This window comes from Neofelis nebulosa, chromosome 1 (genome assembly GCF_028018385.1).
Source record: "Neofelis nebulosa isolate mNeoNeb1 chromosome 1, mNeoNeb1.pri, whole genome shotgun sequence".
NCBI lineage: Eukaryota > Metazoa > Chordata > Mammalia > Carnivora > Felidae > Neofelis > Neofelis nebulosa.
Genome location: NC_080782.1, coordinates 123736127 through 123760413, shown reverse-complemented (window position 1 = coordinate 123760413; position 24287 = coordinate 123736127). Strand labels below are relative to the sequence as shown.

General features: G+C 35.8%; 1 protein-coding gene across 5 annotated transcripts in view; it reads left to right on the top strand.

Annotated features, from left to right (window-relative positions):
* Positions 1-24287, top strand: part of ANKHD1 (ankyrin repeat and KH domain containing 1) — a 133167-nt gene that overhangs the window by 48648 nt on the left and 60232 nt on the right. For 4 of the 5 annotated variants that reach the window (XM_058734551.1, XM_058734556.1, XM_058734548.1 and 1 more), the window contains exons 8-10: positions 9327-9564; positions 9794-9985; positions 15476-15585. In XM_058734551.1, the coding sequence (XP_058590534.1) occupies positions 9327-9564; positions 9794-9985; positions 15476-15585 (540 nt within the window). The remainder of the gene's footprint in view (positions 1-9326; positions 9565-9793; positions 9986-15475; positions 15586-24287) is intronic. The other variant, XM_058734566.1, reaches the window with a different exon arrangement.

The window sequence follows — 24287 nt, the reverse complement described above, 5'->3', positions numbered from 1 at the left end:
TTATAGGTTTGTACATGTTTTGAAATCAGGAAGTGTGAATCCTCCTGCTTTATTCTTCTTTTTCAAGATTGTTTTCAGGGTTCCTTTAGATTGTTGTTGTTGTTGTTTTTTAATGTTTATTAAAGAGAGAGACTGAGTACAAGCAGGGGAGGGGCAGAGAGAGAGGGAGATACAAAATCTGAAGCAGGCTCCAGGCTCTGAGCTGTTAGCACAGAGCCAAACACAGGGCTCATACTCACAAACCGTGAGATCATTACCTGCACTGAAGTCAGACATTCAACCTACTGAGCCACCCAGGTGCCCCCTTTGACTTTTCTCTCTTTTTCTATTCTCTGTCTCATTTATTCTGCTCTAACCTTTATTATTTCCTTCCTTCTGCCAGTTTTGAGTTTAGTCTTTTTTCAATTACTTTAATTCATTTCTAGTTTGTGTAATTTTTAAAAAATTTTTTTAAGTTTTTATTTTTATTTTAATTCCAGTATATTTAACATACAGCGTTAGATTAGTTTTGGGTGTACAATAAAGTAATTCAGCAGTTGTGTACTAGTGTGTATCATGGTGAGTGTACTCTTTAATCCCCATCACCTTTTCACCCATGCTCTCCCCACTCCTCTTCCCCTCTGGTAACCATCAGTTTGTTCTTTGCAGTTAAGAGTCTATTTCTTGGTTTGTCTCTCTTTTTTTTCCCCTTTGTTCATTTGTTTTGTTTCTTAAATTCCTCACATGAGTGGATTCTCTAGCTCCATTTATGTTGTTGCAAATGTCAAGATTTCATTCTTTTTTATGGTTGAATAATATTCCATCGTATATATGTACCATTTATTTGTCCATTCATCTATTGATGGACACTTAGACCACTTCCATAATTTGGTTAGTGTAAATAATGCTACAATAAAAACAGGAGTGCATATATCCTTTTGAATTAATGTTTTTGTATGCTTTGGATAAATATCCAGTAGTATAAATCATGAGGTAGTTCTATTTTTAATTTTTTGAGGAAACTACATACTCTTTGCCACAGTGGCTATACCAGTTTGCTTTCCCACCAATAGTGCATGAGGGGTCCTTTTTCTCTACATCCTTGCCAACACTTGCTGTTTTTTTTTTTGTTTGTTTTTTTTTTTAAACGTTTTTTATTTTTGGGACAGGGAGAGACAGAGCATGAACGGGGGAGGGGCAGAGAGAGAGGGAGACACAGAGTCGGAAACAGGCTCCAGGCTCCGAGCCATCAGCCCAGAGCCCGACGCGGGGCTCGAACTCACGGACCGTGAGATCGTGACCTGGCTGAAGTCGGACGCTTAACCGACTGCGCCACCCAGGCGCCCCCAACACTTGCTGTTTATTGTGTTGTTGATGTTAGCCATTCTGACGGGTGTGAGGTGATATCTCTTTGTAGCTTTGATTTGCATTTCAGTAATGTTGAGCACCTTTTCATGAGTCTGTTGGCCATCAGTATATCTTTGGAGAAATATCTGTTTGTCTTGTGCCCATTTTCAGTTTGGTTATTTGTTTTTTGGGGTGTTCAATTGTAAACGTTCTTTATATATTTTGATACTAACACTTTATTGCATATGAAATTTGCAAATATCCTCTCCTATTCAGTAGGTTGTCTTTTAGTTGTCTTGATTGTTTCCTTTGTTGTACAGATGCTTTTTATTTTGAGATAGTCCCAATTAGTTTATTTTTCCTTTCATTTCCGTTGGCTCAAGAGACATATCTAGAAAAATGTTGCTGTAGCCAATGTCACAGAAACTACTGCCTGTTCTCTCTTCTAGGATTTTTATGATTTCATGTCTCACATTTAGGTCTTTTGTCTTTTATTAACTTTAAATTTATTTTTATGTATTGTGTGAGAAAGTAGTCCCATTTCATTCTTTTGCATATAACTGTCCAGTTTTCCAAACATGATTTAAAAAAAATTTTTTTAATGTTTGTTTATTTTTGAAGGAGAGAGAGACAGAGTGTGTGGGGGGGTGCAGAGGGAGAGGGAGACACAAAATCCAAAGCAGGCTCCAGGCTGTGAGCTGTCAGCACAGAGCCTGATGCGGGATTCAAACCCACAAACCGCGAGATCTTGACCTGAGCCGAAGTTGGACGCTCAACCAACCGAGCCACTCAGGTGCCCCTTCCCTAACACCATTTGTGAAGAACCTGTCTTTTTCTTCAACATAGTATTGGAAATCTTAGCCTCTGCAATCAGACAACACAAAGAAACAAAAAGGCATCCAAATCGGCCAGGAGGAGGTCAAACTTTCACTCTTCGCAGATGACATGATACTCTATATGGAAAACCCAAAAGATTCCACCAAAAAACTGCTATAATTGATTCATGAATTCAGCAAAGTTGCAGGATATAAAATCAACCCACATAAATCAGTTGTATTCCTATACACCAACAACAAAGCAACAGAAGGAGAAATCAAGGAATCAATCCCATTTACAGTTGCACAAAAAACCATAAAATACCTAGGAATAAATCTAACCAAAGAGGTGAAAAATCTATATGCTGAAAACTATAGAAAGCTTATGAAAGAAATTGAAGAAGACACAAAAAAATGGAAAAAGATTCCATGTTCCTGGATAGGAAGAACAAATGTTGTTAAAATGCCGATACTACCCAAAGCAATCTACATATTCAATGCAATTCTATCAAAATAGCACCAGCATTCTTCACAGAGCTAGATCAAATAATCCTAAAATTTGTTTCGAACTAGAAAAGACCCCGAATAGCCAAAGCAATCTTGAAAAAGAAAACCAAACCAGGAGGCATCACAATCCCAGACTTCAAGCTATACTACAAAGCTGTAATCTTCAAGACAGTATAGTACTGGCACAAGAACAGACACTCAGATCAATGGAACAGAATAGAGAACCCAGAAATGGACCCACAAATGTATGGCCAACTAATCTTTGACAAAGCAGGAAAGAATATCCAATGGAATAAAAACAGTCTCTTCAGCAAGTGGTGCTGAGAAAACTGGACAGTGACATGCAGAAGAATTAAGCTGGACCACTTTCTTACACCATACACAAGAGTAAACTGAAAATGGATGAAAGACCTCACTGTAAGACCATCAAAATCCTCGAGGAGAAAGCAGGCAAAAACCTCTTTGATCTTGGCCACAGCAACTTCTTACTCACCACGTCTCCAGAGGCAAGGGAAACAAAAGCAAAAATGAACTACTGAGACCTCATCAAAATAAAAAGCTTCTGCACAGCAAAGGAAACAATCAACAAAACTAAAAGGCAACCAACGGAATGGGAAAAGATATTGGCAAATGACATATCGGACAAAGGGCTAGTATTCAAAATCTATAAAGAGCTCACCAAACTCCACACCCAAAAAACAAATAATCCAGTGAAGAAATGGGCAGAAAACATGATTAGACACTTCTCTAAAGAAGACATCCGGATGGCCAACAGGCGCATGAAAAGATGCTCAACGTCACTCCTCATCAGGGAAATACAAATCAAAACCACGCTCAGATATTACCTCACGCCAGTCAGAGTAGCCAAAATGAACAAATCAGGAGACTATAGATGCTGGAGAGGATGTGGAGAAACGGGAACCCTCTTCCACTGTCAGTGGGAATGCAAATTGGTGCAGCCACTCTGGAAAACAGTGTGGAGGTTCCTCAGAAAATTAAAAATAGACCTACCCTATGACCCAGCAGTAGCACTGCTAGGAATTTACCCAAGGGATACAGGAGTACTGATGCATAGGGGCACTTGTACCCCAATGTTTATAGCAGCACTCTCAACAATAGCCAAATTGTGGAAAAAGCCTCAACGTCCATCAACTGATGAATGGATAAAGAAATTTTGGTTTATATACACAATGGAGTACTACGTGGCAATGAGAAAGAATGAAATATGGCCCTTTGTAGCAACGTGGATGGAACTGGAGAGTGTGATGCTAAGTGAAATAAGCCATACAGAAAAAGACAGATACCATATGTTTTCACTCTTATGTGGATCCTGAGAAACTTAACAGAAACCCATGGGGGAGGGGAAGGGGGGAAAAAAATGAGGTTAGAGTGGGAGAGAGCCAAAGCATAGGAGACTCTTAAAAACTGAGAACAAACTGAAGGTTGATGGGGGGGTGGGAGGGAGGGAAGGGTAGGTGATAGGCATTGAACAGGGCACCTTTTGGGATGAGCACTGGGTGTTGTATGGAAACCAATTTGACAATAAATTTCATATATTAAGAAAAAATAAATATAAAAATAAATAAATAAAATGTGAGCTTAGGTTATGATGGTTTTTTTTCTGCTCTTCTAATTTTATGCACTTTGAGGTATAAGTTTCCCTCTCAGCACTACTTTAGCTGTGTCTTATAAATTTTAATATGTTGTATTTTGTTTTCATTCAGTTACATGTATTTTTTTTTTTATTCCACTTGAGACTTACTCTGTGACTCATAGGTTATTTTGATGTGTATTTAGTTTCCAAACATCTGAAGATTTTCCTGTTATCTTTCTGTTACTGATTTCTAGTTTGGTTCCATTGTGATCAGAAAGTACATTCTATATTATTTTAGTTTTTTAAAATTTTTGAAGTTTGCTTTATAGCAAAGATGTGGACATATATTCCCTGTGCATTTGAGGACAGTGTATATTTTGCTGGTTAGGGGTAGAGTGTTGTATAAATGTCAATTAGATCCTATTGGTGGTAGAATTCTACATTTTTTTCTGATTTTGTGTCTAGTTTTTCAAACAATTGTTGAGAGAGGTGTGTTATAATCTTCATCTGTACTTGTACTTATGAATTTGTGTGCTTCGTTTAGTTGGTTCATTTTTTTCACATGCTGGAGCTCTGTTGTTTGGTACATACACATTTTCAGAATTGCTATGTCTTTTTCACGATTGACATTTTGATCATTATGTGAAGTTTTTCTCTGGTAATCTTTGTTCTGAGGTCTTCTTTATTAATATGGCTCTTGATATTATTATAGCTACTCTTGTTTTCCATTGATAAATGTTTTTGCCCTTTCCTTTCAATCTTTGATATGTTTGATATGCCTATATTGTTATGCTGAAGTGATTTTTTTTGCAGACAGTGTATTTTTAGGTCATGTTTTGTAATCCACTCTGTCAGTCTTAGTATTTTAATTGGTTTGTTTAGACCATTTACATTTAATGAGGGTCACCTGGGTGGCTCAGTTGGTTAAGTGTCAGACTCATGATCTCAGCTCAGGTCTTGATCTCAAGGTCATGGGTGCAAGCCCTGCGTTGAGCTCCGTGCTGGATATAAAGCTTACTTAAAAATATAATAATTATTATTGATGTGGTGTTCTTGTATTCTGATTCTTTGTTGAAATTTATTATTTTTTTTAAAGTTTATTTTGAGAGAGACAGCACAAGTGGGGAAGGGGCAGAGAGAGAGAATCCCAAGCAGGCTTCTGCTGCCAACACAGATCCTGACGTGGGGCTCAAATTCACAAAAGTGTGAGATCATGACCTGAGCCGAAATCAAGAGCCAGACACTTAACCGACTGAGTCATCCAGGCACCCCTGCAATTTATTTTTTATTCATTTTCTCCCCTTTATTTTCTTTAATATATCATTAATTGCCCCTTTTTAAAAATCATCTATATTTGATTTGCTTCTAGGTCTATTTTTATTGTTTATTTTATATCTTGACAATTATATTTTCTTGCCTTTTAATATGTCTAGTATTTTTAGCTGTAAGTCATATGCTGTGGATTATTCCTTTTCAAGGATCTTGATTATCCTTTTTTTTTTTTAATTTTTTTTTTTTAACGTTTACTTAGTTTTGAGACAGAGAGAGACAGAGTATGAACGGGGGAGGGTCAGAGAGAGGGAGACACAGAATCTGAAACAGGCTTCAGGCTCTGAGCTGTCAGCACAGAGCCCAACGCCGGGCTCGAACTCACAGACCGCGAAATCATGACTTGAGCTGAAGTCAGCTGCCCAACCGACTGAGCCACCCAGGCACCCCGATTATCCTGTCTTTTAAAAAAAAACAATATTTTTGAGTTAATTTATGTTGAGAGACTGCACGTGTGCACATGGAAGCCGGGGAGGGGCAGAAAGAGAGAGAGAGAGAAAATCTCAAGCAGGCTCTGCACTTAGCATGGAGACTGATGTGGGTCTCAATCTCACAAACCCATGAGATCACGACCTGAGCCGAAACCATGAGTTTGATGCTCAACCGACTGAGACACCCAAGTACCCCTATCCTGTCATTCTTTTTAAACTGTTAAATTTTGTTCTAGCAGGCAGTTAAATTACCAATGGATCACTCTAATCATATTGAGGCTTAAATTCATCTTTACTCTTTTTTTTTTTAACGTTTATCTTTGGGGGGGGGCATATGCAAGCAGGGGAGGGGCAGAGAGAGGGGGACAGAGGACCCAAAGCAAGTTCTGTGCTGACATCAGAGAGCCCAATGTGGGGCTTTGAACTAGTGAACTGCGAGATCATGACCTGGCTGAAGTCGGACACTTAACCAACTGAGCCACCCAGGTGCCCCTAATTCATCTTTTCTCTTAAATTCCTGGTTTCTTCCTCCTTGATCTTTGGGTACTCCTTAGTATGGATCTCTACCATCTCAAATGACATCCTGTATATTCACCAAGATCTTTCTATTCTGCCTGAGTCTGAACTCCCAAAGTCTCCAGCCTTTCAGCACCCAATCTCTACTAGGCATCCTGGAGTCTCATCCTCAGTGTGTTCAACTCAGGAGTTGCCCCAAGTTTCTGAAGATAATTTTGTATAGATTTTTGAGACTTCTTCTCTGTATTGTTTTTCCTCAGGTATCCTGCCCATCTCCCCAGGTCCTAACTGTTTTGGCTGCCTTGTATTCTCATCTTTGTTTTCTTTGCTGAAAGAGATCTTCACTCTTTGTTTAGCTTTCAGTTTCCTTAGACCATGGTTTGGGAGATGCCTAAAGAGAGAAAGCTGTAGTGAATGTAGGGTTCAACTTATGCGCTGCCTTTTATTAGTGCCTAGCCTTAGGCTGGGTGTGGTTCATGCCTCCAGTTGCTTTATCTCTTTTGCCCAATTTTTACAGTTGTTTATTATAGGAGAGTGAGTGCATTATCAGCTACAGTTCTATGGTTAAGACTATAAGTCTTATATGTTTTTTTTAATTTTTTAAACATTTATTCATTTTTGAAAGACAGAGCACAAACGGGGGAGGGCTAGAGAGAGGGAGACACAGAATCCAAAGCAGGCTCCAGGCTCCGAGCTGTCAGCACAGAGCCTGACACGGGGCTCGAACTCACGGACTGCGAGATCATGACCTGAGCTGAAGTTGGCCATTCAACCGACTGAGCCACCCAGGCGCCCCTAAAGTCTTATAATTTAAAAAAATTCTAATAATGATATTAGACCTTTGAGATTGGATTATTCTGCTTTTACTTCTTATATTTTCCTTTGGCAAATAAATATTGTTTATTAAAGCAAAAAGTGCTTAGTGTAATTTTTCTCTTAATATATGTACTCAAGATATGACAGCAGAGTAGCAGAGTCAATGAAGAAATTGAAGTAAATTCACACAAAACTATTAGGCGCTAGAGGAGCTATGCACAACAGTAGTTCCCTGATCTGTGAATACTCATAAATTCTTTTTTCTTTTAAATTAGAAATGTATTTCAAATGCCAAATAACTTAATGCAGTAATTTGGTTAAAATACATTTTATTTTAGGGGCACCTGGTTGGCCTAGTCAGTTAAGTGTCTGACTCTTGATCTCAGCTCAGATTCTGATATCAAAGTAGTGAATTTGATCCCAGCATTGTTTGGGCTCTGTGCAGGACATGGAGCCTACCTTAAAATATACATATATATAGTGGGTGATGGGCACTGAGGAGGGCACCTGTTGGGATGAGCACTGGGTGTTGTATGGAAACCAATTTGACAATAAATTTCATATTAAAAAAATATATGTGTGTGTGTGTGTGTGTGTGCGGCGTGTATGATTTTACATATATTTGAAGGGTTAGTGTTTAATAGTAAAGATAGAATTTTAGTTTTATTTTTGTTTTAGTAGAACTGAAATTTTAATGCCAAGTTATTTGTTTTTGACATCGTGTCAACAGTGATTAAAGCTGGGCTAGTCATTTAGTTAAATATAATGAAATTTTTGTTGGATACTGAAATCTAACATTTAATAAGGTTTCTTTATTTTTTATTTTTTATTATTTAAAAAAATTTTTTAAATGTTTATTTATTTTTGAGACAATGAGAGAGCCAGAGTGCAAGCAGTGGAGGGGCAGACAGAGGGAGACACAGAATCCGAAGTAGGCTCCAGGCTCTGAGCTGTCAGCCCAGAGCCTGACATGGGGCTCGAACTCCCAAACCGTTTGATCATGACCTGAGCCGAAGTCGGATGCTTAACTGACTGAGCCACTCAGGCACACCTAATTAAGGTTTCTTTAATTAATTCTTTAATAAAAGAATTGCCTAACCTTATAAAACCTTGTTTTTATACTCAGTCTTTGCCTTTCATTAGCAATATTTTGGTCATTTTTGAAATACAGAACAACACAGCATTTGACTTTATATGGCACAATAAGAATTAAGGCCTACATAAAACTTTGAAGTAAAGAATTTGAAACTAAAGAAGGATATTTATGGTGATAGAGGGGTAGAATGCATACCCTCCATGAGAGTGACTTATTAATTGCGTTGCTGTCTATGCAGATGGACCCATGGTAATATTACTTACAAGTGAATTGATACTGATTTTTTTATCTTTGTAAAATTCTTTGCCTCATTGTAACAAGCTAGTGCTGAGGAAAATTATAGGTTACTATCAGACCACAGGGGTTTTCCTTGGTGACATAATCCAAGTGGTGGTAATGACTACCACTAGTGGTAATGACTTCATAGAATTTATTGTTATTTTTTTGCCAAGTCTTTGTTTTTTAAACAGATCTAACAAAGTTTCTATGCTTCAACATGACACCTAGGTTTGAGGGTATAGGTATATTTTACCTGGCAGTTGTATAAACAATAATTGTTTGAGGTAGTATTACTCTTGACTATGGATTTAACAGTTTTTTGAACTTCAATGAATGTGGAAATTTGAAATTATTTAGAATTGTAAATATATGTCACAAGTCTGATTCTTTTCAATATTTGGGCTTGCTCAAAAGTAAGGTGAAGTAATTTTAATGGAGTTTTTGATAAAGTCAGCTCACTTCTCAGCTGGGAATAATAGTATATATGTATCTAAGGTGCATCTCCTTTTCTTCCTTTCTGACTTTTCTCAATCTCTTCTGTTCTTCCAATTTTAAAATCTCAAAATAACAAACAAACAAAAAACGTTTCTTCTTGTTTTACTTCTGAAAATCTGCAGGATGGACATGTTGAGGTAGCACGTTTGCTTTTGGATAGTGGTGCTCAAGTGAACATGCCTGCAGATTCATTCGAGTCTCCGTTGACGCTAGCTGCCTGTGGAGGACACGTTGAGTTGGCAGCTCTACTTATTGAAAGGGGAGCAAATCTTGAAGAGGTTAATGATGAAGGATACACTCCCTTGATGGAAGCTGCTCGGGAAGGACACGAAGAGATGGTGGCACTACTCTTAGCACAAGGTAAAGTAGTTTTATTTCTTTAATTAAAGGATCTATTTCCTTTGGATGTTTTGTGTCATCAGTCAAGTTTACTACTACTAACATATTTTTTTGCATTGATGATAAAGTAAATTTTCCATGCCCTGAAAGGAATCCCAGAAGCTGGGAGAGATCATTAATGCTATTTAGAGCAATATCTTTATTATAAGTCTTTTGCCGCTAGTTTTACAAACTTTTATGCTTTTCTCAGGAGCAAATATAAATGCCCAGACGGAAGAAACCCAAGAAACTGCTCTGACTTTGGCTTGCTGTGGAGGATTTTCTGAAGTTGCAGACTTCTTGATTAAGGCCGGGGCTGATATAGAACTTGGCTGCTCCACACCTCTGATGGAAGCTTCACAGGAGGGACACCTCGAGTTGGTTAAATATTTACTGGCTGCCGGTATGTGGCTTTAAAAGTGCCTTTTAAAAAAAGGCTTTTTATATAGCTTTTGTAACTTTATCAATGAAACTTACTGTTTTATATCTACAAAAGGTGAAAGCCAGCTCCACAATTGAATTGCTCTTCTTGGGCTCCTAAACCTCTGAAATGTCATTTTTATTATTATTATTATTATTATTATTATTATTTTTAAAGTTAGTTTATCTTGAGAAAGCGAGAGAGAGAGAGAGAGAGAGAGAGAGAGAGAGAAAGCGAGCACAAATGGGAGGAGGGGCAGAGAGAGGAGAGAAGGAATCCCAAGGAAGCTTTGCACTGTCAGCACAGAGCCCGACACCGGGCTCATTCTCAAGAACTGAGAGATCATGACCTGAGCCGAAACCAGTAGTCAGACGCATAACTGACTGAGCCACCTAGGTGCCCTGAAAAAAGGCATTTTTAATGTTTATTTATTTATTATTTTATTTTATTTTATTTTTTTAAATGTTTATTTATTTTTGAGACAGAGAGAGACAGAGCATGAATGGGGAGGGGCAGAGAGAGAGGGAGACACAGAATTGGAAGCAGGCTCCAGGCTCTGAGCAATCAGCCCAGAGCCCGACACGGGGCTCGAACTCACAGACCGCGAGATTGTGACCTGAACTGAAGTCGGAAGCTTAACCGACTGAGCCACCCAGGTGCCCCAATGTTTATTTATTTTTGAGAGGGGGAAGGGAGGAGCAGAGAGAGGGAGACAAAGAATCTGAAGCAAGCTCCAGGCTCTGAGCTGTCAGCGTAGAGCCTAACATAGAGCTCGACCTCAGGAATTGCAAGATCATGACCTGAGCTGAAGTCAGATGCTTAACCGACTAAGCCACCCAGGTGCCCCCAAAATGTCATTTTAAAAACGTTTTCTTATTGTTATTAATGTTTATTTAGTGACCATAGGCTTCCATTGAATGGTTTGAGGCTTCTTTCTGCAAGGGAGAAGTTAGTTTCTCTGAGTCTCTGTTGGTAAGAGGAGGTGGAGATGACATTATAAGAGGTTATAATTTGATACTTTTTTTTTTAAATTTTTTTTTCAACGTTTTTTATTTATTTTTGGGACAGAGAGAGACAGAGCATGAACGGGGGAGGGGCAGAGAGAGAGGGAGACACAGAATCGGAAACAGGCTCCAGGCTCCGAGCCATCAGCCCAGAGCCTGACGTGGGGCTCGAACTCACGGACCGCGAGATCGTGACCTGGCTGAAGTCGGACGCTTAACCGACTGCGCCATCCAGGCGCCCCAATACTTTTTTAAAAATATGTTTATTTTTGAAAGACACGGAGAGTGTGTGCACATGCGCCCAAGTAAGGGTGGGGCAGAGAGAGGAGGACAGAGGATCCGAAGCAGGCTCTGTGCTGATAGCAGAGAGCATGATGCTGGGCTCAAACTCATGAACCCTGAGATCATGACCTGAGCTAAAGTCAGATGTTTAAGTGACTGACTATAATTTGCTACTTAAAAAAAATTTTTTTTTAATTTTTTTATTTATTTTTGAGAGACAGAGAGGCAGAGCATGAGCGGGGGAGGGGCAGAGAGAGAGGGAAATAGAGAATCTGAAGCAGGCTCCAGGCTGTCAGCACAGAGCCCAAACTCACAGACCTCGAGATCATGACCTGAGCTGAAGTCGGGAACTGACTGAGCTACCCAGGCACCCCTATAATTTGATACTTTTAAGCCTATTGATTTCTTGACATTTCTAAGACTTCTTAAAAGAAAAAAAAAAAAAAAAACTAGTGGGAATTTAATTTTTGGCAGAAGTACTTAGTTTTAAAATAATTTGTGGTTAGGGGTGCCTGGGTGGCTCGGTCGGTTGAGCATCTGACTTTGGCTCAGGTCATAACCTCGGGGTCCATGGGTTCGAGCTCCGCCTTGGGCTCTGTGCTGACAACGTGAAGCCTGGAGCCTCCTTCAAGTTCTGTGTCTGCCTCTTTCTCTCTCTCTCTCTCTCTCTCAAAAATGAATAAACTTTAAATAAATTTTTTTAATAAAAAATAAATAAAAATTTGTGCTTTATACATTGTTGAGCATTAGTAAGAGATAAGTAGTTTTGAACAAAATATTTGTAGTTTATAGAGCAAAATAGGAATATACCAGAAAAAAAATTGATACAGATAGATATATACCTTTATATATTCTTTAGAAAATTTTTTTTTATCCATGTCTGATATATTCTTTAAAACTTGATATATTAAAGAATATTAAAGATATTAATATGTAAAGGAAAATAAAATATATAGCAAAATTTTATTCATCCCTATTACTTTATTCATCCTTTCACTGTTAACATTAATTTCATTATAGCTCAGCTGCAATTTTTTTTGAATTATTACTGAAATAATTTCTTAGCGTTGTTAATGGGGCAGATGATTGTTTAGATTTGGACCAAAAGTACAAACCAATCATACCTAAAAGCTGAACTCTTCTTGCACTCAAATGTTATTAATCAGTGAAGTTATTGTATGCATTAATCAGTCATTATACCTCCATCATTTTCAGTAACTGTCTGTGTCCCCTGCAGGAGTCCTTACCAGTGGTTATCTTTCTATAGTCTTCCCATGTCCCTCTAAGTAAAGTCTTGCTGTTTTGAGAGGCTTTTAAAAGAAGGCATAAATGTTTAGTAAGAAGTTATTGAACACCAGACATTCTGCTCAGTTCTCATGTGATCTCTATTAATTACCATTGGTCCTGGTATACTAAGAAATATTAAACACATTCTTATGGATATGGAAACAGTGCACAATCATGTTACCCTAAGGTAACTAACCTAATAAGTGACAGACAATATTTAAACTTAGAACTCCTGACATTGTTTTTTCTATTGTACCACCATGGAGTCTCATATTTAGCTACTTATGGTAATTTGAAGTATTTGGTTTCCAGAACTATCTCAGGGTTTGAGATTCAATTTTTTATATGATCACTATTTAAAAAAATTATTTTTCCAGATTAGAGTGTGCTTAACTTACATGAAGTTCTTTTTAGAGCGTAGCACTAAAAAAACACCCAACAGATATTTTAATACATTGCCTATACCATTTTAAAAAATTCAACAACCTTTTTTTTTTTTTTTTAAGAACTTTTTTGTTATGGCATTTTTTCAAACACAGAAAATAGTATAATGAACCCTTAGAACCTATCACCCAGCTTTACCAATTTTTAATTTATGGCCTGTCTAATTTCATCTATACTTTCTCCATATCCCCCATTTATTTTTATAAAATTGTTTTTTATTGAGCTATAACTGATATATAACATTAGTTTCAGGTATACAACCGAATGAGTTGATATTTGTACATATTGTGAAACGATTACCACACTAAGTCTAGTTAACATCTGTCACCATATATACTTACAGAAACATTTTTATTTTCATTTTTATTTTAAGTTTATTTATTTTAAGAGAGAGACAGAATATGTACACAAGCAGCAGAGGGCCAGAGAGAAAGGGAGAGAAAGAATCCTAAGTATCCTCTATGCTGTCAATGCAGACTCTGACACCAGCTTGGCTCCCTCCCAGGACGGTGAGATCATGACCAGAGCTTAACCGACTGAGCCCCACCCAGGCACCCCCTACCTAAAATTTTTAAATAATAATTCTTTAGTATCATTAAATGTCTAAGCAGTTTCACATTTTTCTTACAAATGTGAGTGTGTATGTTTAATGGCTTTTTTGAATTAAGATTCAAGTAAGATTTATACAACTGTTGGTCAGTATGTCTCTTAAGTCTCTTTTGTCTATGGGCTGCCCTTCCAGACTTCTTTTCCATCTTTCTATTTCCTTGCAAGTTTTGATTGAAGAAATGGAATGTTAATCCTTTAGGCTTCCCACAGTATGGGTTTTGCTAATTGTATCTCCATGATTTTATTTTACTTGTTTTTCTGTCTCTTGGGTTTCCTTCAAAGTAGTAGTTAGATCTAGAAAAAATTTGGGTATGACATGTTTGTTTGTTTTACTAGACTACTTCATAGGTAGTATTTGTATACTTTGTTCAGACGGTAGTAAATGTGTGATTATCTCTTTTTGTGATATTGTTAGCCATAAATGATCACTGCTTATATCCATTAATTCGTTAGGAGTTACAAAGTGGTGATGTTCTCACTTCTTTCATTCCTTACTTGTTTAATAGCTGGAATATGTCCATAAAGAGAAATTTCCCTTCATCACCTATATGGTTACCCTTAGGTATAAATCATATGAAAACAGCAGTTTAATCTTTTCCCCTTTTATTTACCAGTTTCCAAAATAATGAGGTGATCCCCTAGCATCCTTCCGTGGTGACCAATGAAGTGGTTTTTTGTTTTTTATTTGAACATCATTTGAACTTTTGAGTTTAAACATATATGATGGATTGTACTGCATCACAGTCCTTATTGTTTTAGAAGCAAAAACTATGGAAAGGTGAGACCATTTGATAAATTTTGGTCAGTAAGGTTAGGTCCTAAATCCTTTTGATGTGACCTCGCTATATAGTCTCTGATAGTTTCCTTGCTTTCTGCTATGGCGAGGTATTTCAGACACATCTCAGTACAGATTCTGTCCTAGTCTTGGTACCAGTCATTTTTCTAAGAAGCCCTAATTCCATTTTGTAGGAAATAGTATGTAGCAGAGACTACACTGTAAGCTAGAGACTGTTTCTGTTTGGTCTGTCATTGTCTCTAGGACTTTTTGGTTTGTCAGAGTTAGGAAATATTTATTTTTCTTACGGATAAATTGAACTCTTAAACAGTTCATGTCAGTGCTTGCAGTTCAGAACCATAGAGTTTTTACTTAACCTCAACAATCTTCGATCTTTGGTTTCTTTCAACCGTGCCAAAATTTCACTCCTCACCAAAGGATTGCTCATTTGATTTTACCATAATATCCACAGAACTATTTCAGAGTACAAACCAACACTACCACCAATATGATTTCTGAAAACTGATATTTTTTGGTTTTTCAGCTCTTCTCTCCTCTCCCCTCCACTTGGAGTGTATCTTACTGGGGACATATAGGGGAATTACTGTGTTTTAAAATAATTTGCTTTATGTGCTTCAGCAGCACATAAACTAATATTAAAATAATTTGATTTAGTCCTTTTCTGTATGCTTAAAGGCATTTTTACAAAGCAGATTGAAAAGAAAATTAAGGTGCGCCTGGGTGGCTCAGTTAAGCTTCTGAATTTGGCTCAGGTCATGATCTCACAGCTTGTGAGTTTGAGACCTGCATGGGGCTCTGTGCTGACAGCTCTGAGCCTGGAGCCTGTTTCAGATTCTGCCCCTCCCCTGCACTCTCACGCTTGTTCTCTCTCTTTCTCTCAAAAATAAACATTAAAAAATACGTTAAAAAAAAAAAGAAAATTAGGATACTTAAAATACTTTCTAATATTTTCATATTTTGAATTCATCAATTTCACGAAATTATAAAACTTAACCATTTAATATAATTTTACAGTTTATGAAGTAAACGTTTGGTTTTTTTGCTTGCTAGGTGCTAATGTTCATGCTACAACAGCAACAGGAGACACAGCCTTAACCTATGCTTGTGAAAATGGACATACGGATGTTGCAGATGTTTTACTTCAAGCAGGCGCTGACTTAGTAAGATATAATTTTTAAATTTCTTTTGTGACTGTTGATGCTACATCTATTTTTAACATTTAGAAAGCACGAATAAAAGAAATCAATACTTTGCATACTTTGTAGAAAATAACTTTTAAAAAAGTTTTGCTATTTGTTGCATTTATTAAGTATATTTGAAAGTACTTAGTTTTTTAACAGGTAATTTTGTTTCCTGGGTAAAACTATTAGTTGGTTTCTTCCACTTATTCCAATCTCATTTGTCATTCCCGAACTTTTTAAACGGCTCTTTATTAGACATATCATAAATTCAGCGATATGTTTACAGAATAGAATAACTTATCAAATCATTTTGAGTGATTTCTTTTGTTTCTTTAATTAGTTTGACATATAAAAACAAAGCTCCTATCCTCTTCCTAACAACATTAGTATAGTATTCTATTCTTTTCTGTTCTTTTAGTATTTTCTATTTTGGTTTTTCAAAATTTCAAATCAGATGGCAACTTCATTTGTGCAATAATTGTTGCAAATGTGGAACATTATACATAATTTTTCACTTTAAAGATGACTGCTTCTTCCTGAAATGTGTGCTTTGACTAATTTTCATTTTGTGAGGGTACTTTAAACTGCTTTCTAGAGTTTCTCCCTGAATTACCTTTTTTTTTTTTTTTAAGTTTATTTATTTTGAGAGCGAGTGTGCACATGCGTCTGCGTCAGTTGGGGAGAGGCAGAGAGAGAGGGAGAGAGAATTCCGAATAGGCTCCGTGCTATTTGCACAGAGCTTCACTGTGGGCCTTGATCTCCTGAATCCAATCATGGGATCATGACGTGAGCTGAAATCAAGAGTCAGATGCTTAACCAACTGTGCCACCCAGACACCCTGAATTTCTTTATATATTTCTTAAAAATCTATGTGTGATATGCACAGCTATGAGTGTTTTAGAGAATTTATATATTAAAGTTATTTTGGAAAAACTATGCACATATTGCCTTTTAAACCATTTCTAATAATAGACATTCCCACATAGATGCCTGAGAACATTTTTGGAAAATAATTATGGGTTAACATAAATGCATAGTATGATTGTCCTATTTATTATCATTTCTACTAATACTAAATATTATACTGATAACACTAGTATTCATTCTCAGTAATCAGGATCTGCCCCATCTGTTAGAATTTCTGAGAGGTGTACCTTTTTTGCTTGAAAATTATGCAGAATGATATGTTAAGTAGATCTTAATATTCTGCCCTCTTTCTATATCTTTTTCCTTTTTTACAGTTGCTTTGGGTCATCCATAAAAATTAGAAATTGAAGCATTTCATCATTTGAAATAAAGAAATAGGATACAGTATAAAAGCTATATGCCAAGTTTAATACTTTTGTCCTCTGAATTCTCTCTTCCTTCCATTTTTCTATAGCAGTCATTTTCTTAATCTGTTTATTGAGAATTATTATGGAAATGTTAAATAGTAAAAAGAGGTACTGTCAAATAGAATCTAATATATAGCAAAATTTACAGGATTTTAACTGGGTTAAAATCTGGTATGAAATATTTTTAAATGTTTTACTTTTATAATCTTCTGTAATTATATAAATAGAGTGTGATTAGAATTCCTCAGGACAATTACATTAAGTGAGCAGATAGAAAGATTTGAATTTATCATACCTGTACATTCAAACTGTAAGATTAAGAAGTGGCTCAGATAAACATATATATATATATATATCTTAATTAAGTAGAAAGGTAATACTGTTATTCTAATATACCTTTATTTTTCTATTTTGCAATCTGTCTTTGCATTTATATTTATGTGTAATTATAACCATAGTGTAATATAGTTCTCTATTTTTTTCCACTGTGCATTCTATCATAATCTTTTCCATATTGCTACATAGTCTCTATATTTATAACTCTTCTGTTAAGTTAATGACCCATAATATTCACTTATTAAATTGAACTTTTGACTTGCTTTTCATTTTTCACTATTATAAATACTGTTAAGATTTAATACCTACATGTGCATAACTTTCTTTTCTTTTGAATAATTTCATATATTGATTTTAACTTTAAAAATATATTGCCCATTCCATGCTTTTGCTGTCTGTGGAAAGGCATTTTAATGTTAATACCAGTTCTTTTCTTGGTTAATAAGAAGCAGTACTTGTTCTTTATATAAAATGCGGCAAGTATGGGAAAGTATAGTAAATTTGCTAATTAAAACCTATAAGTAAATTGTGATTTCAGGCCTTACTATATAAGCCAGAGTGGGAGAAACAGGACATAATCAAAAATAAGAAATGAGTGAAGCAGGCAGATCAGTGCGAATCCTGAGGGAAAATGACTGATAATTTTTACTAGCTGAACCTTGCAAGGCAGTAGTTTCTCTCTTGTCCTCCCTTCTTTGCTGCCACCTCCTAGCATGTGTTTTGGACTGTACTGATTTCCTCCATTGGCTTGCAGACAGAAGACTTTGCACTCCCCTTCTATTCCTGGCATCCCATAATTGTGTTCCTGATACCTAGATTTGCTAGTTGTTTAAGTTAAATGAATATTTTGGTGTGTGGGGGCTGGCTGAGAACCTTCATTTGGGGGCAACTATTTTTACCTTCAGTTTTAAATAAAGATATACAAGTCAACCTTTGGAACACAGTTTGAACAAACCCCTATGCTTTGTTAGATTTTGGAGCCTAACTTTTGCCACAGTTTAAGGTTTTGATATTATAGTTTTTAAAGAAGAGCTTAAAAGCTACTGTTTCCCGTTCATTAAAATACCTTGTACCAGAATCAGTTAGCATATTAATTTTGGTTTTATAAAAATTTAATGCAACAATTTGGTTTCCTTATATTGTAGCCTGAGATGAAACTGAAAAGTTTTAGGGCTTTTTATTCTAAATGTATAGTAGATATAATTGAGGGCTTAATGTTAAAGGAAATCTAGAAATTTTCTTATTTACTGCTTTAAAAACATTCTCAGCCAGAGCTGATGGCATACTTGAGCATTTTCAGGTAGATCCTCCAAAATATGTGCATGTTCTAATTTGAAACTTAGTTATTTGAAACATCACTTTTCCTAGTTTAAAAAAATATTTTAAATTAAAAATATTTATGGGTATTTCTGGTAAAAAGGACATTTAATATTTCATCATATTCATCCATATCAATTTGTGGATTGGTATGTAGCTTGTCTAGCTTTTTCATAATTGAATATGTTTGAATAATCTATTTAAAACTTAGACTTTTTATTATCCTTACATAGGCCACTTAAAATGTTCTTTTTGAAAATCAAAAATTAAATTAAAAATCATCCATTGATTTCAGAATTTTTTGAAAATTCTTCCTGTTTAACAAGGAGAATCATTTTAACTACCCTAGAAGTAGAGAGATCTCTGAGCAGATCATCTAATCCACATCTTCCTGGTGTTTGGGTTTCTTATTACCACAGTAATGGGAATAATTGTATATTGAAATATACAATGTTTTCTTTTTCTGCATACCATCTTTGTTTATTGGACCCATGTTTGTGTTTAGTATTTGATGTGATTACAGGTATATGATGTAAACCCATTGTAAGAAAGTTTATATTAAAACACATTAGCATTACTTAAAATTTAAAAGAAATATTTTTTTAAAAACTGCCCTTGGAAACTACTTAATCTTGTTTCTCTGAAAAGAAATTTTTATATTATTCATGTCCTGGCACATTTATTACCTAACTCTTTGATCAGAAATTACTAATAACACCATTTAATAACTGAAATTGACTAACTTCTCTAGTCTTTTTTGACACTGCTCTGGTATCCTACATTGTTACTCTAGGCCATTCTCCCCGACTACTGGTCGTTAGACCGGAAGGCAGAGTTTTAGTATTTCATACTTGTTCTCATCTCTGTAGCTATCCAGCTTCAGCTAAAGCACTTATGGCTTAATTTGTTTTACCACAGTCTTCCCATTACTATTACTTTTCATGTTTAAGGTGGAGAATTTGCGCTGTTAACTATGCAATAGTATAATTTGATTATAAAACTCTGCTTTTTTTTCCTCTTGGCTTGCTTTTAATTTTGACTTTGTGTTAGCTAATATGTCAGAGGTGTTTTGATTTGGTGTTTATGTTTTTCAAACCGTTTGTGAAGGTGATAGAATCTTTTTCTTTTCATCATGACATGTTCATTTCAGTATTAAAACTTTGACACATTTGTAAGATATAAGTTGTAATTGTCATCTGTAGAATTTCCTTCACGTGTATTTGCCACCAAGGCCAACTTTGGAATGGGAAAAAGAGTGATATATAAATCAGGTAAATAAGTATTTCTTTCTTGTCTCCAGCTCCTTGGCCTTTCATTTCTAGAAGAGTTATATCGTAGTATAACTGATCAGTAAGTTCTGAACTCAAGGAGTACTTCCTATAATAAACAACTAATACAGGTAATAGGAACTGTAAGTACATTCTAGTTATGTTCATATAAAGAGATTTAGTGACCCAACTTAGCATTTTATAGGCCAGCATTGCTATTCAAAAGTAGAACTTACTCTAGGAAGAAGTACCTATGGAAGGCATCCTATAATCCTGTATCTGACTGGAGGTCTAATGAGTAATAAAGTCTACTCTTAGTTGTTTAAAAAGAACTATGCTATGGAACATTAGAGAGTGCATATAAGTTTTCATTATAGCCATCAAGTCACTGATACAATAAGCAAACACTTGCCTCAATCTTCTCGTTTGTAAAATGAAATTTAGTATTATTTTCTGGACTCTTGTACCAAGTCATGTAAATATTCTTTCTTTGGCTCTGCTGGGTGTCCTTGGGCAAATCACTTGAATTCTCTAGGTTTCTTTGTTTCTCTTCCTCTTCCTCCTCCTCCTCCTCCTATTCTTCCTTTTCCTTTTTTTATGAGGGGTGTAGACCAGATGATCTTTAACAACCTGGCTTAAGAAATCTAATTTTCTGGGGCACCTGGGTGGGTCAGTTGGGTAAGCAGCTGACTTGGGCTCAGGTCATGATCTCACAGTTGTGAGTTTGAGCCCTGCATTGGGCCCTCTGCTGTTAGCACAGAGCCTGCTTCAGATCCTCTGTCTCCCCCTCTCTCTTCCCTTTCCCTGCACTCACTCTCCCTCAAAAAAAAATAAACATTAATTTTGTGATTTCTGAAGAGCAAGTGAACTACCTATTTGGAGGAATTAGATGGACTAGATGATCTTCAGTGGTTTGTTACTCCAAGAATGTATAAAGTGCTATGAAATCCTTAAAGAAAATGAATTTTTTTAAGTTTATTTATTTTGAGAGTAAAAGAGAGAGGGCACATGTGCATGTGCATGTAAGCCAGGGAGGAGCAGAGAGAGAGAGAGGGAGAGAATTCTCCACAGTCTCTGCATTATCAGTGCGGAGCCTGATGTGGGGCTCGAACCCACAAACTGTGAGGTCATGACCTAAGCCAAAGTCGAAGCTTAACGAACTGAGCCACCCAGATGCCCCAAAGAAAATGAATTTTCAAGATTATAAACCATCACTGGTAATGGTGATAAGTGTTATATAAATTATTCTCTCTCTTAAAATATTTATATATATTAGATGTATCTTGAATTACCTTCAACATTATATTTGTTGTTAATTTTAATTAATAGCAGATTTAACTTGTCATAACATATTGTATAGATTATCTTACTAGATAAAAGTTATTAATCCCTAAAATACACAATTAACTTAGACTATGCCAATAAAGCAAAATCTGGCATTATAATGATAAATCATTATTTCTTTGACCCTAAGTCTTTTATCAATATTTTATCCTAAAAACTGTTAAAGAAATAGGAAGAGTTTCCTTGACGTGGATTTTTGTTTTAAGTAAGCTATTTGCTCAAGAATAGAAGTCTTTCCAGTTATCTTTGGAATTATTCAATTATAAATACTTTCTTTTTTTCTTACAGTTGACGTTTATTTCAAATAGCAAGATAAACTTGTGTTACATCTTCTCATCTTAAAACTTAAACTTCTCACCTTAAAACTTTTCAAAATGTCCTCTGCATAGGATTCTTTTTTACAGTTTTGGCTTTCAAGTATATGTAGACATTGTTCAATGAGAGACAAAGGATTTAGAATGCCATTTTACTTTAAGATATTTGCCACCTTGAAGATAAGGGATGGAAGGAAAGGATACCAAGGACATGAGATAGAACATGGTTTTTTTGTTATGCTCACAATGAATCTGTTTTAGAAGAAATAAATAAATAGAACCAACCTAAAGAAGTGTGGTAGGTACACAGCCTTGCTAATTATGATATCTCTGCTGTACTGAGGAGTAATTGGTCCTGTGCCAATCAGTTATTTTCCTCATTATTGTGGCTAAATTATTGTATAACTAAAGTTTATAATTGATTGAAAAATTTGTTTCTTAGTTTTAAATAGGTGATTTCTTTATAGAGTTCAAAATTCACAAAATATAAAAGTGTCCCATAGGCACTTAGTTTCCATTGACAATCAATACTGTTCATTTCCTGTATCCTTCCAGAGATATTTTATGTGTGTATGATGAAAAGTCACATATGTTGATGGAAATAGTCATCACTGTTCATTGCTTTGTATAATTCCTTATTGAGATAGAATTTTGTTTTTTTTTTATAAATTAAAAAAATTTTTTTTTAATGTTTATTTTTGAGAGAGAGAGAGAGAGAAGACAGAGCATGAGTAGGGGAGAGGCAGAGAGAGAGAAAGACACAGAATCAGAAGCAGACTCCAGGCTCTGAACTTTCAGGACAGAGCCTGATGCGGGACTTGAAGTCATGAACTGTGAGATCGTGACCTGAGCCAAAGTTCGATGCTTAACCGACTGAGCCACTTATGCACCCTTGTTTTTTATTACATTGATTTTCTCTGTAGTTTTGACCATAGCTTTTAAGGGTTTTTAATATATTAATAAAAATTGAAGCCCTTTTGCACTGATGAGGAAATTCGGCACTTTGAATATGTCATAATGGTCTATCACTAATTTTCATCCCTAACCATGAAGTAGGCTGTCTGACTCTTTTTGCTTTCCTTGGATTGTATTTTACCAGCCAAAGAATCTTTTTTGAGTATTTTTTTTAGAATAGTTGAAACTGAGTGTTTTGAACATAGATATGTTAACACTCTCCAGTTCTCAATCTCTTTGACATGAGATTTGATATGGAGTTCGTCAAAAGAAAAAGTTTTGAAGGATTAATTTGTTACCTATATTAAATATGAATAGAAATGTGAACCAGTTCCTCTTTCATAATTTTTTTTTTTGTATTTAAACAATATGTTGTGTGTCCTTCTAGACATTTCTATACCCTCCAAGCATATATAGAGTCCACGTATGTGAGCTATAGGTCTTTTTTTTTTTTTTTTAATTTTTTTTTCAACGTTTTTTATTTATTTTTGGGACAGACAGAGACAGAGCATGAACGGGGGAGGGGCAGAGAGAGAGGGAGACACAGAATCGGAAACAGGCTCCAGGCTCTGAGCCATCAGCCCAGAGCCTGACGCGGGGCTCGAACTCACAGACCGCGAGATCGTGACCTGGCTGAAGTCGGACGCTTAACCGACTGCGCCACCCAGGCGCCCCTATAGGTCTTTTTTTATATGAACAGATTTGTTATCACATAGACTGTTCTGTAACTTTTTTCTTAAAATATTTTTCTCTGGTGGTTCCTACAGATTTCTCATTCTTTTTCACAGATACCCAGTGTTCTATATAATTTATCAACCATGTATTTATTCATAAACTTCTGGGTTATTACAGTTTTTTAATTATTGTAAGTAGTGCTACACTAAATACTGTTAAACATATTTATGTATCTTTGCTGCTTTTGTGAATGTATATATAGGGATAAATCCCTAGAAATGAAATTACTGGTTATCAGAGGGTCCACATCTAAGATTTTGATAGCTGCTGCCAAATTGTTAAAAACTGCTGAACCAGTCTATATTTCTGTTAACAGTTGAAATCTTATTCTCCACATTCTTATAAACATGAATTTAAGTTCTTTGTTTCTTCCTTCCTTTCCTCCCTTTCTTCCCTTCCCCTTTCTTTTCTTTTCTTTTCTTCTTCCCTTTTCTTTTCTTTCTTTTTCTTTCTTTCTTTCTTTCTTGCTTGCTTGCTTGCTTGCTTGATGGTTTAATTTTCTAATCTCTGATCATAACCCCCATGTTTATTTTATCTAAAAAAATCTTGTTGTGTTCCAAGTAGCCCTATGAGCTGCTCATTAATTGCTCCCAAAGCTTTTGTGAACTGTTGAAGCCTGGTATAAAGTTACTTTCTGAAAAACTATTCAGACATCATTTACAAATGCAAATTTTGAAATAGTTTGTTAATTTCTTTAACAAAATGATTTTTTTTTAAATCAAATATTCAGACAATATTGACTCCATTTTTCTTTTTTTTTTTTTTTTAAGTTTATGTATTTATTTTGAGAGAGAGAGAGAGAGAGATCGGGGCAGGTGCAGAGAGACAGGGAGAGAGAATCCCATGCTATCAGCACGGAGCCTGACTTGGGGCTTGAACTCGTGAGCTGTGAAATCATGACCTGAGCTGAAATCAAGAGTCAGATGCTTAACTGACTGAGCCACCCAGGCACCACTTGACTCCATTCTAAAAGAGGAAAATAATGTATCTTCTACCATAGGATTTGCATGAGTTATTTTATTTTTGCATTGTCATAGTTTTATAACATTTATATTTACAATCCATTTTATGACCCAGTT